At 40.8% G+C, this 17,239-nt stretch overlaps 1 protein-coding gene across 2 annotated transcripts in view; it reads right to left on the reverse strand.

The window, feature by feature from the left end:
• Positions 1 to 2,304: 2,304 nt before the first annotated feature.
• Arfgef3 (ARFGEF family member 3) overlaps positions 2,305 to 17,239 on the reverse strand; it is a 159,219-nt gene continuing 144,284 nt past the window's right edge. The window contains 3 exon segments of one of the 2 annotated variants that reach the window (NM_001427849.1): positions 2,305 to 3,612; positions 3,732 to 10,698; positions 12,114 to 13,326. In NM_001427849.1, coding sequence (NP_001414778.1) covers positions 10,507 to 10,698; positions 12,114 to 13,326 — 1,405 coding nt within the window. In that variant the 3' untranslated portion in view covers positions 2,305 to 3,612; positions 3,732 to 10,506. 2 annotated transcript variants of the gene reach the window in all.

Below are 17,239 nucleotides of genomic sequence, written 5' to 3' on the forward strand. Positions count from 1 at the left end.
AGAGAGTTAAGAGGCCAGAGATCATCAGTTTTTTGGCGTATGTGCCTAATGCTGTGTCCTGCTTCAGCACCCGTTCCCCTAAGGCCATGCAGGCTCCTGCCATATCATAGCTGTGCAAAATGGTAGACCACCTCTAGAAAGCTCATTTACCCACTGCAGCTCCTCCTGCATGGTGTCAGCCATAAATAGATACAAGCTTTGGCATTGATGGGGACTGACTCTAAACTGGCAAAAATCTGTCATAATCCTTAGGCGGATTATAGACCGAACACCATGATGTTCTGAGGCAGTATGTGAGTACAATTCACATGGAAATGGAGGTGTCCTCTTGCTTATTAGCCAAATCAGAAGATGATATAGGCCTTGGCAAAGGAGTAGATGAAAAGTGTCTTTGACAGAAGCTAGCATTATGGTTGAGTCTCCGCTTTAAAGAAATGTCTAGATTTATTCATGTGGTGTATTCATCACTGGGTATCAAAAATTGGAGGATTGCCAATTTGAATCTATCTATAAAATTTGTTTTGGAGAGGTCTGCTTTTCAGCTGATTACCTATTAGTGGAGAATGTTAAGTTTCACCCATGATCATTCTGTTTTGAGTCGTTCTGTTTCACCCATGATTAGGCTCAAAACAGAATGATCATGGGTGAAAGTGACTTAAATTTAACCTAAATTTATCACCATAGGAACACATTTTTTTTTGGCTAGACTTAGGAACACATTTCTTTTTTTTTTTTTTTTTTTCCGGAGCTGGGGACCGAACCCAGGGCCTTGCGCTTCCTAGGCAAGCGCTCTACCACTGAGCTAAATCCCCAACCCCAGGAACACATTTCTTAATGACGATGTTTCAAGAAAGGCTTAAATAATGAGGAAAGAACCATTTTAGATGTGGGTGCTGTAATCCTATGAGCTGGAGTTCCAGATTAAAAAAACAGGAGCTGAGCAACAGTGCTTGCCTTTCTTGACTTCCAAACCGTGGAGGCAACATGACCACTGGTCTCCTGCTCCTATTGCCCTTCTCCTGCCATGATGGATGATATCTCCTTAAGCTAGGAGCCAAAGCCAAAGCTTCTCAGTGAAATCTTTCTTGAAACATCCACCCACACAGGTACACAAATGCTTTCCCGTGCTGATTCCAAATCCAATCACTCTGTCAACGAAGATTCACTATGACAGTATGAATGCCAAGGATATGCTATGTACATAAGTTTCAATGTAAGACAGTCCACAAGACAGTAATGCTATTTATAAACTAGTGATTGTTCTACAGAGAGCAGACAGTGTTTCCTCAGCATTAGTGTGTCCAGCGCACTGCCATCATGTTTTTCATTTTATCTTAAAAACAACTTTTGAGGTAGGGAAGACAGGCCACTTGTGCTTGAAGTAGCTAAGTGTTGTCCAGTTCTCCCACTACCAGAGAGGGATCAAGCTTGAAGTGTAACTTCTGCTGGCAAGAGGTCCAATGTCATTTCTGCCCCTTATAGTGGAATCTCATCCATTTATTAACCTTCAGCTTGTGAAATGCTTATATAAAAAGAACCTAAGTACTTAGTTTCACTTCATCTTCGATAATATTATTATTTTTTGTGGTACTGATAAAGGCACATGTCATTCTGATGCACAGAGTGTAATAGAACAACAGGTTACAGAAACACAGGCTCCAGTTTTCTAGCACTTTGTGTATCTTTTTTTCCCTCTTTCTTGTTTTCTATGATGAGAACCTGGTGATTCCTAGGCTTGTCCTTCTATAGTGTCCTCAAACAGTCTTAGACACAGTTTGTTTTAAGAACATGAGGAGAGTAGACTTAACCATTTTACCTAGAAGATGGAAAATTCATCTTGCAACCAATTCACCAGGAGCCTTGAATTATGTTGTTTACTCCAAAAGCTACATTTTTCTTTTCAGCATTAAAAGTAATAACTTTTTTAAAGTCAGTAAACTATACTCTCTATAGGAATTTGATATCTTCTTCTTAATGACTTATAAAGTTGTTAATTTGATGTCTCATGATAAAAATGAAAATGTGCTTTGACATTCAGGACTTTACTCTGGTCTTCTTCTGGTCCTTATAGAAATAGTGGTATACATTTCTACAGATTTCTTTTCTAGGTAGGATGATTAGTGGATATAGTGGATGATTAGTGGTAAGATTATATCTGTTTGTTAAGATTTAATGTCAAAAAACTTTTCCAGAGGTAGAAAGTGCCATAGAAAAGAGACCTAGTTCTTTGAGCAGAGTCCTGTAAACACAGGCTATTTATACAAATAAAAATATTATGTGAAGAAAATTGTTTCCCACATCAGATTTTTGATGCATTTGAATCTTTATTCTACAACACGAGCGACATAAATACATTATCTTTTAAAATATTTTCTCTTTAGAATTTATTTTTTACTTCAGATAAAATATACACAAAATACACTTGCAAGCTTGCTGACAGAGACCCCAAGAAAACAGTGAACCGACAGGTTATATCAAACCAGTTATGCTAGCACGTTTGAAGGAGAATGGTTTTTAGGACTTTGTAAATGTGGCTAAATGAGCCAAAACAAAAGTGATGCTTCCTTGATGAGGCTTTTGGAGTAAACAAAAATAATTCAAGGCTCCTGGTGAATTGGTTGCAAGGATGAATTTTCCATCTTCTAGGTAAAATGGTAAGTCTACTCATTCATTATGGCTATACTTAGCTTCATTTATTTATACTTTTTAATGAAAATAAATTCATTCTTTGGTATAATACAAGAATGGATAAAAGGAACTCTACCTATTGGCCTTATATCAAATGGGGATGGGACTAGGGGGGAACTGGCTAAAACTTAATTTGTCTGTCTATTCCTCTTACAAAACCATTACAAAATATTAGTTTTTTGGCATGGGTAGGGGAATAAACATTGAGTTTTAGCCCCCTTCCTGATCCCCAACACCCCCCCAACCACCCCCAAACTTCCAAGAATGAAACGTAACCTTTCCCTCTAGGAACTTTCTCCTACCCTATCAGGCCACACTGGGTATTCTAACCTACTGGGTCTCAACGGAAAAGAAACCCAAATATCCAAGTCATTCATCTTCGACTAAAGTAGCTAATATGTAACAAGAAACTGACTGCTATCATCATACTCATTTCAAAATTATCCAGAGGAAAGAACTGCACAGCAAGCAGTGGCAGAGGGCTAGCAGAGACCTGAGGAGGGCGGGGAGGGCCACTGCAGCAGGGGTTGTCAAGGGCTTAAGCCTCCTTAAGTCTGAGAGAAAAGCTAGATTGGCTTTCGGGTCCTCCCCCTCCTTTTTGGAAACAGTTTATTGAAACAGTTTGGAAAAATTATTTGTAGAGATTGAGTTTTTAAGATGCAATTAAAATCAGAACTAAACAAACTGCGCACATAATTTTTAAATTGTTACAGAAAACAAAAAGAAAATATTCTTAATTATTTTCAACCACACAGCCAAAGACTTGAATCCTTAACACTCTGTTGATAATGCCTTCGCTAATACAAGTACCTAGAGTGACTGCTTTCTATTCAAACAATAGTCTAATTTAAACTATTTCAAAGTATTTATTAAGCAAAAGTATTTAGATAAACTTTATCAAGTCAATAAGAATTATACAGAATTAGGGGCTGGGGATTTAGCTCAGTGGTAGAGCGCTTACCTAGGAAGCGCAAGGCCCTGGGTTCGGTCCCCAGCTCCGAAAAAAAAGAACCAAAAAAAAAAAAAAAGAATTATACAGAATTGATAATTTATAAACAGGTGATATTTAGAGTACTCAATTATTGTTCTCTTGTATGCTCCACTGTTTTTCATTCGTGTGCATTTATTTACTTACTAATTTTTGAGACAGAATCTCTCTGTGCCGCCCAGGCAAAGCTCAAACTTCGATCCTTCTGCCTCAGCCTCCTTAGTAGATGGAATTACATTGATAAAACTTGTTTTATTTAAATGTTGAATTTAATCAAAACACAGATCATCAGTTCTTCCTATTACATGGCCCTTATTTTGAAATAAAAAAGGAGTTACTAAGGCTAATTAACTGAGCAAAGAGCTAAAATAAAAACTGAGGCCCCATCTGTAATAGGGTTCATTTCACTAAATTCTCAAAGCACATAGGTTGACTTTCCTATATGCCCCATCCTGTGGAATAATAATTTTCATTGTGCAGATATCTTTATAAACACAATGTTTACTGAAAAGTCAAGACAGGCATACCTACTGCTCAAAAGGAATTGTTTCATTTTGACAATTTTTCACAAAGCCATTTTAGTAGACGCTTGACAGATCAACTTGAAACTAAAGTGCTAATTTACACCGCACAGTTCCGCGAAAGACGAAGTTACCATAGGAAGTGGCCTAGCATTTCGGGATGCTTATATGTCAATGACCAATCGAAGACACAAAGTAACTGGCAAGCAAGCAACTATTCAAAAGCCTCTGAAAGCCAGGAGCCAGGCTGTGATGGAGCCATACATGGAAATATCTCATTAAAATTATATAGAAGGGAATGAAAATACCATATAAATTTAAAGTCACCTTCAGTACAAGTCGACAGGATACAAACAATCATTTATAGAATTAATGCTTATAAATACAAAGATGAGCTTAGAGTTATCTCGCGGTTCCATAGAAGGTATACATTCATTGTCTTCTAATGTGTAAGGGCCAGCTGTTGGTACAATAAAACTGGGATGGGGTGAACTGGAATGTTTTAAGTAATTTAATCCCATGCTGTTTGCCCATGGGTCAGGTCAGGTTAGTGCTTGATAAGTCAGGCTGATCTGAAAGGAAATGATTCCTAGCCTGTGGTTCCCAGAGCGGCAGCAGTGGCTTCATCTGGAAGCTTGCTAGAAATGCAAATTGCCAAATGTATAGAAATAGAAACCTGGGCATCTGTGGTTTGGAACCCTTAGGTGAGTGATGCCTGCTGAAGTTAGAGAACCACTTGCCCTTCGGACAAAAGGCTCAACCACCGTCTCGAGGACTCACAGTGCAAACAGTTCTTGAGATCCAAAAGGGCCTCAACTGGATGGGTCTTGACAGTTGAGGTAGCCAGTCCTTTCCTCTCTGCATGGCGATGCAAAGATAGAGTGAAGGTTTTTGTGGATGCTACTAATGTCGTAGTGGGTTTTTGCTTTTATTAATAAGTCGTGTCCTGTTTACAAGGAAGCAAAGCATTGTTCACAACCTAGTTTCTCCAGAATAATCTTGGGTATATATGCTATTTTTCTTTTTTGTCTGTTTCCCCTAAAGTAATCTGTTCACTATTTGAACATCTAAACGGTGTCTCTATTCCATCACTTTACAAACACTATAAAGATAGCCAGGGCAATAGGATTTCTTAAAACAAACGTTTTCTAGGTTTCCCTATGAATAAGGGGAATTTTTTTCCAAGAGAGTATAATTATAAGTCAAGCTCTTGACCCACTTTATAAATCACCCCCAATACCAAGCTCATACTTTTGGTAAAAATGTTCTTTTAGTATTCTACGGCCACGCTAAATCTTTCTGGGCTCCCGAACCCATTCGTGTCCTTACGTTACTGCAGGCTTCTGAGCTCTGCTTTCTTTCTCACCTGTGGAAGCAGGCAGACATGTCAGGGAGTGGCACACGGTCCTATACGTAGTGTTGTCCTACCTGGAACAAACCTTGTACAAACTGCCGTTTCCTTTGCAGAGGGCTTGTGCATTTGTGAGGAGTTTTATTCCTGTGTATCTCCAAGCGGTGACGGTGACCTGTATAGGTTTGGCATTCCCTAGAAAAGCTAGCAAAGGGGCTCCCTCCATTGGCTGCAGGGCACTTTGTTGGTTAAACGATATGTGGCACATACACGGATTCCACCTGAACATGCAGGCTGCCATGTTTCTGCTTTTACAGTCTGCCACGCATGTTTCTCCCTAATGTTGCTACATTTTTAATAGAACACTAAATGTTTTCCTTGGGATTAAGGTGTAGATGTTGATGTCCTTTATGTTTCCATTACAAAGACACTACTTCTAAGTCATACTTTCAAAATTCTCAAAATATTCCGGCCAGACACATCAAGCAAATATTTTAATGTTAACCATCTAAGGAAGGCCTTGCAACTTTCCCGTTCTCTCACACTGCAGAGCTCCCTCAGCACCGACAGTCCAACATCTGAGGAAGCTTAGGGCCTTTCAACTCAGGGATATCTCTTTGCAAAACAAGTTTGCCTTTTATTTGGTATCTTGGACAAATTTATGAACCTCTCCGGGTCTGGGAACTTAACTAGAAAAAAAAAAAAACCAAGAAGGTTTTATAAAGTTACTCTAAGAAGGCCCCTGCCCAGTGGCACCCAATGCTACCAGCTTTAAACAAAGGTCTCCACACTGTTTAGTTGGTGGGACTGATTAGAGATTTTTAATTTTTTCAGCAACTATTTTTATTTTGTGAACACCTGTCTGCCTTTATGTCTGCATGCCCTGTGCACGGCTGGTGCCCTCAGAGATCAGAAGAAGGCATCATGACCCCTGACACTGGAGTTAGAGATAAGTTATAAGACCCCATGTGAGGACTGAGAACCAAACCTGAGTCTTCTGTAAGAGCAGCCAATGCTCTTAACCCCAGAGCCATCTCTCCAGCCATCGATTTTCTACTTACAAACAAACCATTCCTATCTAGGTGGTTCTGTTCTCTATTTGGGGAGATTATGAGTCTCAGTTGAGATACTCCGGTACCTTTCTATAGTTAAGGCCTCTCTTTATTAACTGTATACTGTTTTTTTTTTTTTTTTAACAAGAAGCCTGTATTTCTCATCATACGAGGAATTTAAGTTAATGGTACTTTTGGACTTTTAACATTTGTGTTTGTGAGACAGGGTTTATACACTGCAGCCCAGGGTGTCCTGGGTCTCATTCGTGTTTCTTAATCCTCTCCTGTGCTGGGATTATAGGCATATGTCTGGCTTGATTTAAAATACTTTAATCCAATCTGTAATGTCTGTTAGCGGTTTCCCGGGTCCTTCTGGTTTGTAATTAAATAACTCAAAATGAGAAAATCTGGGGCTATATTAAAGGGAAGAAAAAACAAAACAAAACAAAAAAAACAGCGTGCAGAGGCAGCCTTGCCTATCTTTAAAGCTAACTGAGAGCTGTAGGAGCTGAGCAAGGCTCTGTAGACAATTTATGAGCCTTCCACCATAAAAACTGATAGCTCGTTCTACCGGATTTCATGTAGTCCAGGCTGGCTTCCAATTCCACATGTAACCTAAAATGCCCTTGAATGTCCATTTTCCTGCTTTTGCCCTCTGAGTGCGAGGATTATGGGTGTACACCGTGCTGGGATGATTGGATGTATCATCATGCCTGGTTTATGTGATACTATGTTGCTTGTTTCATGATGTTTACTTTTCTAAGAAAAGAAAAAACTTCAACTTCAAGCAATAAACTTTTAGTAAATATGAGCAATTGAAAGCAACACATAAAGCCCCATTCTGCTTACTTCTGTACGTAACTGTACGTCCTGCTGATGACTGTTCTAAAGTTCAAAAGCCCATGTTGACCATGGTCTTCACCCTGCGTGACGAGGGAAAAACCACTGGGTCCATTCAGAGACTGTGGGAGGAGTGAAAGAAAAGATGGGTAAAGGCAGAGACTAGACACCAGAAGGGACTGACTGGTAGTGAGGGAAGTACTTCAGTCCATCCAAGCCTCCTAATTGTTGCTTTCCCTCTTACTTAGAGAACAATTTAACTGAACTACTACTCACTGGCTATGACTTTGCCTTGAGCAATGTTCCATTTGAAGCTGCAAACACCTCTCCCTCTGGTAGGACTCTGAAGGGTGCAGTGGTCTTTTCTGGAGAGGGCTTGGAGGTGGTCTAAGAATAAAGTGGGACTTGGAATGGGCTTACAAAGGACTGATGGGAGGATATGACAATATTTACGACAGTTCAGGTAAGTAGGTACATCTCAGATTTTATTCTCAAGACCCATGATCAAGATGTTAGAGAATGATTTCACCCACTAGTCTCATATGCTTCTTGTAACCAGACGGTGGGAGAATGGGGTCTTATTTTAGAACACTAACTTTCTTCTGGGGCATTTGTACAAGGGAAGTGGCTTTTATTCCTTATGAACAGTCACATTTTTGTGACATGCTGCAGTCCCGTAATCTGGTTAACCAAAGCTCTTTTTCCAGTACGTGGAGGTACTTTCTGGCTGGCCAAGGACAGATTCTCCAAAGAATCTACCAAAGAAAACAACTAGGGTTATACTGCTTTTGCTGAGTCAAACAAAACAGTAAAACCTTTGACTCTCAACTACATTTACAAGGTACATGAAATCAAAAGTTAGATGTAAGATAATTCTATTCAAAGAGTTTAGAGATGAAGATACAGCTCAGTAGTGTAGAACAGCCTTGGTTTGGATCCCAACTAGTAGATGGAGAATGTAAAACATGTTTACGTCAGTTTTTAAATTTATTACCTGTGATGGTTTACATACGTTTGGCCCAGGGAGTGGCACTATTAGAGGTGTGGCCTTGTTGGAGGAAGTGTGTCACTGTGGGGTGGGCTTGGAGACCCTCCTCCTAGCTGCCTGAGGATGCTCAGTCTGTTCCTGGCTTCCTTCAGGTGAAGATGTAGAACTCAGCTCCTCCTGCACCAGCCCTGCCTGGATGCTGCCATGTTCCCACCTTGATGATAATGGACTGAACCTCTGAACCTGTAAACCAGCCCCAATTAAAAGTTGTCCTTTATAAGACTTACATTGGTTATGGTGTCTGTTCACAGCAATAAGACCCTAACCCTAACAAGACATTACCCAAGTTGATTCACTGTCTGAAGGCAAAGATTGCTTTGGGGGATTAGGAAAATGTCCTCTAGACTGATTTGTTTATTTGGTAGGCTGAATAATAGGATTTTTTTTTTAAAATTTTCCACATAAGCCAAAGTATCTGGCTCTGACCTTATAGATATCTATGTAGTTCTCATGGAGGGCAACATTTCTGAATATTATCACTGGATAAAGTTCAAACCCTTCAATACTTAGGAGTGGAGTTTTCATTTTTAGAGGCTGACGTATGAATACATTTTTTTAGGCATAGGTTAAATGCCTCACTTAAATGCCACGAATGCCTCAGTACCTATTATACCTATACAATAGTGTGTAAGTGGGCTTGTCTAAAAAGTTTTAGTCATTATTATAATGTAAAATATATAAAATATATTGTAGTAAGGGCTCAGGGGAGCCCAGTGGTTTCTAAGTATGTATAAGCCTCAGGCTCAACTAACCCCCAATAGATATGGTTCTATATTTCAAGTTCATTTTCTAATAATGCTTAGAAAAAGAAATTTCCAGGTAAAATATCGGTCTGAATAACATGAGTTGAGAGAGTAAATTTGATAGAGAGGTATTTTACATAGAAAAAAAATAATTTTCTAAATTCACCGTGTCCCTTCCTATTCAGTCCAGAGTGTGTATAACTGACACCATCTTTTCACCGCTGTATCATAGTTGAAGATTTTACAATGATTCTATTACAGCCCCAGCCCACCCCTTCCAGCTGGCTCCCCATCCCACAGTTCTTGCCCCTCCCCTGAGAAGTATGCTCACCAGACGGAGGACTCTGAGTTCCTTTCCTCCAAAGGATACTGATAGAAAATGAATCTGAATCTTTCTTAAAACCGAGTGTCGTACCTTATTGTTCAGATAATTGTGGGGCATAGAAATAATCTGTGCAACAAAGACTAAGGCACCAATTGTCTTTCTTTGTCTGCCTTGAGAACAGAAGCAAAGGAACACATAGGGTAGTCAGTATCAAGTCTTGTGACAATGTGTACCATTGGGTACTTCATGTTAAAGCCACAGGCTTGAAATCATGCTTGGAAAAAATTCCCTTCCTTTAGAAACAGAGACGTAAAGGCACAACAGTACCTTACCTGGGGAATTTGTGACTATTAACACAAAGATCTAAAAACCTCAAGAATAATGTTGAAATGTTCCTGAATATATTTTAGAAGTAATTTCTTTCTTGATTAGAACACTGAAAAAAAAAAGACTTTTGCAGTTTTCTTCCCAACCAAACTATATAATCAGAATATAAGTTTTTCTGATTAATTATGTCTGGTGCCAGTTATATGATTTTTTTTTTTTACATCAGCTTGACTTACCAGCAAATGTTTTCTTAGGAATTAATTTTGAAAATGATGGCTCAAATGGATCAGCCTAGGGCTTCCAAAGGAGAATGTTGAAAATTACCCATTGGGGTATAATACTGCAAGCAAATGCACTTGGAAATTAGATTTAGAAATGTATCAAGTAACGCAGACTCTTTTGTAACAATGTTCAAGGCCAGAGATCATTATGTCACTATGTTGGCATCCAGACTAACCCAAGGTTGACTAATTAAGGAGAGCTTGGGAAAAGCTTTGTTACCAGGTTTCAGAGAACTAGTTTTTCAGAGACTTGGTTTGAGTGGGATGGTGGTTGGGAAAATGCAATCTGCTGGATTGACAGGCAGACTCTGACTATAGGCATTTCCTTAGGATCTGAGTCCTCTAGATGATGATGTCATAGACACGACCCACTCTTCCCAGCCATTCCCTCACAGCTTGACGAACTCTGATGTCAGTCACGTGACAGGTCAGCTGGCTGATGCACGGGAACACAGCTGGCTGGAGAGCAGTGAAGGTCGGGTCTGGAAGGATCTGAATCTGGTTGAGAACAGTTAGCACCATGTTGGTCCACGCCTATGAGAAAGGATGTGAGAGAATTACTGGCCATCTTCATGGCTTTGCCTGGAAGTGCTGTTAGGCTCTGGAAATGTGTTTTGTTGTTACTGTTGTTGTTTTAAATCAGGTTTAGTCAGGATTTTGCTCTAAAACTTAAAGACCTGTAATAATAAAGTAGTTTTTATTTCACATATTGGAGGGTGAGCAGAGAATCATCTAACAAAAGCAAATGCTTACAGAACATTTGATGGTTCAATCAGCTGTCTCCTAACACCTGGATCACTTGGGATAATAATTCTTCCTTAATTTAGGAGAAGATGTAAAATCATTAAAACTGAGACACATGATAAATCAATTAAGATATAGGATTCACCATGAAACTTCTGCTAAAGAGTTTACGTCTATCTCATGGTTACTGGATAGTTAAAAAAGTTTTTTCTTTTTTGAGTCCAAATCAGGGACGTCACTCATAGTAGAGGGCTTGCCTTGCATGTATGGGACCTTGGGTTCAAGCCCTGAAGAAACCAGTCTAGCACAACTCACACAGATCCTGTCTTGTCAAGTTTACTTCTATGTAGAGGTTTCAAAGGAAAAGGCATCTTGCAAGAGGCATACGGATTTCAAATGTATGTACTGCATGTGTGTTTCTGGGGACCTAGGATCCTCTATCATTTGATTCTACAATCAAGGACTTTATCTAGAATCTTCCCATAGTTCTTTGTTTCTGTGTTTCCTTATACCAGACAAATACTCTCAACGCTGTTCTCTCCTCGAGCTCATTTTAACAGGCTTTCTACGTGCCTGGTTCAAAATAATTCAGTGTTTTAATACAATAGCACCGCTCGTCTTTTCCTTTGTACGCTGCTTCAGAATATCCTCAGTGCCATATTCGAACAAGAAGAAGAGAACTCAATTCTGGCTAAAGCTCACTGGTTTTTTAGAAGCTTTAGCATCTTTCTTTATACAGGTGGCTTCCTATGTCTCAATAAATATGTCGTGACATGGAAACAGTGGTTTTAAAAATGACCTGTGAAGAAAACTTGTTTCCCAGGCAGATGCCCCAGTCTAGGTCCAATCATTCTTCTGCTTGGAGGTATGATTTATATAATATGCTATGTGTCAGATCTATCCTCTATCTGTCTGTCTGTCATAGCCTGAGTTCTGTAGTAGCTCAAAGATAGCCAAGGATAACCCTGAACTTAGGATCTCTCTCTCTGTCTCCACTTCCTACGCTGGGATTGTAGTACTTACAATACTTAGTTCGGAGCGGTGCTGGGATACGTAACCCAAGACTTACTACGTTGAGTGCAGTGGCAAGCACTCAGCTACCCGAATTCGATCCTCAGTTTCCCTCAGTTTCTATCACATTTTTGGCAATGCAGACTTTGCACTCTCGTCATCCGCAACCTGGAAAATGGCTAGCAGGAACTCACCTGGATCTGTGCCTCTGCGTCTCGCACAGAGATGCTCAGGGAGCTTCCAGTGGAGCCTGAGCGGGGTCTCTTCTCCTGCCGCAGCAGCTCTGGGCCTGCGCTAAAGGAATGGCGCATCTGCCCTTGGTCAATGAGATGCTGTGGCCTCTGAAGCAGCGGGGAATCAGGACCCCGAGGTCCCAGGGGCTCCCCTTTCTTATCCACTTTGACTTCCTTAGGGAAGGGGGGCAGGTTGTGTGGCTGCCTCCTCTTCTTGTACTCAGTCATCAGCTTTGAGATGGTCTTGTCAGCGGCCATTGTGTAAATCTTGTTCCCTGCACTCTCCCACCACTCTTTCTTGCGGCCAGGATCCTTCTTCTCTGTCTTGGGGCTGGGAGGCAGCATAAGTATGTCCCCACTGCCCACCCTCAGACTCAGAGGCTCACTTAGGTGCTCCCTGCGGTCATCTTCGGAGGGTGTGTTTTTCCCAGAGAAGCCACCTGTTGATGGGGTGGACGATTCGGACTGGAAGGAGGGGAGAATGAAGAAGGGGTCGCTCTTGAAGGCAAGCGGCTCCTCCAAGCTGCTCTCTAGGTCCAGGTGCATCTGGATGTAGTGGTTACAGAGCTCCATGCACAGCTTGTGCAGCCTCTTGACCAGCCACACCCAGTCTGCATTGCTGACGGGCTGCACACTGAGAGAAGGCAGGCGGGCCCTCCACTGCCTTTTTTCCTTGCCTCGTGGCGGGCTCACCTGTGCTGTCTCCTCGAAGATGTCTTCATCCTCCGAGGAGCACTGCTGGGAGGAATCTGAGCTTCTCTCCTCCTCCTCGAATAGCACTTTCTTTACTTGTTCCGCTGTGATAGTCTCTTGGTTGGTGAGAACCGCACAGACCAGGGCGTGAAAGTAAATGTTAAAGCTCATGGCGGACTGGCGGTAGAGGTTGGCTGCTCCCCCAATGCCAGACACTTTCTTCAGCAGGCATTTCAGCCCCGGGCTTGTGTCGAATTCCCGGGCTGTCCTATAGGAGTCCAGCAGCAGGTCAAATATCACAGCCAGGTTCTGCATGGAAATGTATCTGAGGAAACCGGCCAGCTTGGTGTCTGGCGCTTGAACTGTCTTCTCCTCTCCCGGAGAGGGGCCTTTGACAAATTCTTCCAGCAGAATGTCATACAGGTTCTGGAGCAGAACTTGGTGAGAGAGCAAGCTAACCACAATCTCCCTGAAAGAGACGCTTCAAAGGCAAAGAAGGGGGCCGGTTAGTGGCTTTCTGCCTCTTTTTTCTTCTTTCACAGCAAGACAGGTATGGGCCATTTCAGAACACGTTCCAAAAATTTGAAGTACTTACATGTGTGTGGAGGTCAGAGGACAACTTGTGGGATTCAGTTCTCTACTGCTACGATGATACAGGTACAAGGATCTAACTTAAGTCCTCAAATCTGGCTGCAATCGCCTTTACCCACTGAGCCATCTTGCCTGCCCGTTAATACCTGATTTTAAAAGGGGAAAACTTCTATTTTAATCGTGGCTGATAGAATTCCTGGCTCTTTTTTAAAATCCAGGAGCTATAGGCTATAAGTTAGGATACTGCATTATCAAGCTATAGGGAATAAAAACATTTAATTGAAAAATTAATAATTATATGACAGGATACCCTAACACTTCCAAACTTTTAAACCCTGTTTACCCTATTTTCTTACACACACACACACACACACACACACACACACACACACACACACACACTGAAATCCTACTGGTTTGTTTTTGCCATCCAGGCAGTTTTCAATGCTAATGCTTCAGGTGCTGAAAAATATTGTGATTACTGATATTATGGGGTTCACATTACAAAATGAAGAAATAAATTAATGATATAACTCACAGTCTTCTACATCAAGCCTGGGAAAACAGCATTCACTCACACAAATTCTCTATCTGCCAATTTTGCCATTAGGACTGTGGCGCAAACCTTGAACGGTCATTTGATTTCTTTGAGATGACTTTCAGGCCAGCTGTGTGGGACTGAGAGACAGGAGCGGGCACATCCTCCCTGTCCACCAGAGTGCTTTGTGGTTTCATGTTCCTTTCACTGCTCCTAGAATTTTGTGAAAAGAGCTTACACAACCATATTGCCACCACGTTTCTGAAAATGATATAAGGTCCAAATGACTTTTTGAGGCAGGGTCTGATGTAGCCCAGGCTGGCCTCAAACTTGCTATATAGATGAGGGTGATCTTAACTCTTGGTCTTCTATTTCCCCATCCTAAATGCTGGGACTATAAATACGAACCACTGAGCTAGGCTCAGGATGAACTATCTTGTATTTTTCTTGCTGTAGTTTGACTCACTATGAACTTAAATTTTAAAGTTATTTCTATACTCAACAAAAACTATTTTTTTAAAAACAGATTTATTCATTTTATTTATATGTCTTCAGACACACCAGAAGAGGGCGTCAGATCCCCATTACAGATGGTTGTGAGCCACCATGTGGTTGCTGGGAATTGAACTCAAGACCTCTGGAAGACCAGTCAGAGCTCTTAACCACTGAGCCATCTCTCCAGCCCACAACACTTATCTTTTAAGCCATCAGAAAAGAACAAAAATCTTTCACTAATCTAAATGCTGACTTTTAAGATCACTTGGCTGTCAACTGGGGGAAAACTGTGATTGTCAGTTAGGGTGAAATTAGTAATAGAGAGTTATCAACCCAAATAAGTAACCCTGTGAAACAGCTTAAATGACTTCAACGTATATGAGTGCTTGTGTACAAACGTGTGCACAGACACACACACACACACACACACACACACACACACACGACTGTCTTTTAACTATTCAATTCAGTAGTTCTAAGTATAGTTACCATTGCTGATTTAAGCATCACCGTCTCTGTAGAACCTTTTCATCACCTCAGGGAGAAACTCTGTACATTGAACAGGAATGTACCCTCCTCCCTTTCTCCCAGTGCCTATGTAGATAACTTTTTTATAAGTTATGCAGTATTAGGAAATCTGAATATTTATTCCTCTGCAAAAAGTTCTAGAAACTACCTGTCCTAATTGCATTAGAGGTCAACTTGACAAGAGTCTAGAGTCACCTGATAAAACATTCCAGCTAAGACATTGTCATACTGGTCTGTGGACCTGTCTGTGAGGGATTGTACTGACTGTCTTTCTGTTACAGGAGACTCTAGATCACTGTGGGCAGTACCATTTCCTAGGCAGGCAGTCTTCAGTATGAGAAAGTTAGTTAGGTATGAGCTTGTGAGAGGGCCACCAAATGTATGCTTTACGATTCAAGTTTCCTGCCATGACTTCCTTCAGTGGTGGACTAGGATCTAGAAGTGTAAACCAATTGAACCCTTTCTTCCTCCAGTTACTTTTGGTCTGAGTGTTACCACAGACAACAGGAGGGAAACTCGAATACTACCAATTTTGTCTAAGTGCTTCAAGTCTTCAAGGTGAGGATCCAAACTAGGAAGGGATGTCCTTTACAGAGCTACTCACTTTTCTGTCATTTTTATTTCAAAGTGACACCCTCAAATGGCAAGGCAGTATCTTCTCTTTTTTGTTATCTTTAACATATAAAGCAAATGACTTAAAAATTGATGCCAGATAGACAGAGCTAGAATTTGGGAGGAATTTATGAGTTACTATTAAAGTTCTCTTTTGTGTGACAGGTCCATGAATATTTTATTTTTATTCATGTATCATAACTTAAATATATATTCCGTGTATTTTTGGTACACCAAGGCTTAGTTAAAATATTCCCTGGAAATCTAATCTGAATGGCTATAGTATTCGAGTATCTATATTAACAAGCTGTTACACAAATCGCCCAGAGTCTATTCAACAGCAACAGTGGTCTTTGTGCAGGTTGCAATAGAGAAACTCCACAGAGTTCCCTGTTTATAATAAAAGAGGTTAATTTCATACTGTTTTGGAGGTAGGAAATTTAAGAATAGAGTACCAGTATGGCCGTATTCTGGTAAAGGCTTTCTGGTAGCTGTAGAATCTGTCTTTTGGCTGTGTCCTTAATATAGTGACTGGGGAGTGCCTCTGTTTTTCCTTATGGCATTAATTCCATTCATGAAGGGTTCAAAAATCATGACTTACCAAAGGCTCCACCTTCTAAACATAACCTGGGCAGCCAGGATTAAAACACAAGTTTGGAGGAATGAAACCCCACCTCCCCACCTCCCCACCCCACCCATTACTCTACCTCACTGCCCAAAGTGGTGAAGGGTTGAGGTCCTATGCTCTGATAGACCTTGGTTTTGCTCTTGGCTTCCCCACTTGACGACTCTTGGATACTTGGCTTGCTTGTCCTCATGGGTTAGAATGAGAGTGGGGCTTTAAGTGTTTTGCCTTTATATAGTGTTAAATAGACAATTGCTAATGTTAATGTGTTGAGGCAAAGACAGGGAGCTTTGGAATTTCAGGCCCGATAGTAAAAAAGATATTTAAAAAGAGAAACTTTTTTCTTCTTCTGGTAAGATGGGGATCTTTTTGAAATGGTCCAAACTATACCAATCTAAAATATCATAACTGTTGTATTTCAAACAGTCTTGCTATAATGTCTATCTGGCTTTGGATTCTGGGCACAACTGCTTGTTCTGATTTTTGTTTAAAAATTTAATAGCCTCTAAAATAAAATATTACTACACATATGATTTTATGAACCAGATTGTATCCTGTCCAAAAGCTCCTAGTTCCTAGTCAGAATGTGACCATATTTATAGGAAGCATGTTTAGGAAGTTAATTAAGTAAAAACGAGGTCACTGGGTGGATCTTAATCCAATGTACATACAGCCTTTGCTAGAGGAAGTCTGTATATGAAAGCAGAAGTCACTACGTGAGAACTCAGGCAGTGATCCACAAGCCGAAAGAACAAATGAAGCCCACACTTTGATCTCTGACCTTCAGAGAAGAAACGCCTGTGCTGTCCGTCACCCAGCCTGTGGTAGCTCCCTATGGCTGATTAAATAACACACACGACATGCATGGAACTTGGTTAAGAGGCTTACCATTTTTATGAAAACCTTTGTTAAATGACTATACAACGTGGTTTGTGTTCCTAGCTAAAGCTTGGGTTAAAAGGAGTGAGAGGTGGGAGGGCTGACGAGCTCTCTCATCTAGGGGCT

Source organism: Rattus norvegicus, chromosome 1, assembly GCF_021556685.1.
Source record: "Rattus norvegicus strain SHRSP/BbbUtx chromosome 1, alternate assembly SHRSP_T2T, whole genome shotgun sequence".
Taxonomy (NCBI): Eukaryota; Metazoa; Chordata; class Mammalia; order Rodentia; family Muridae; genus Rattus; species Rattus norvegicus.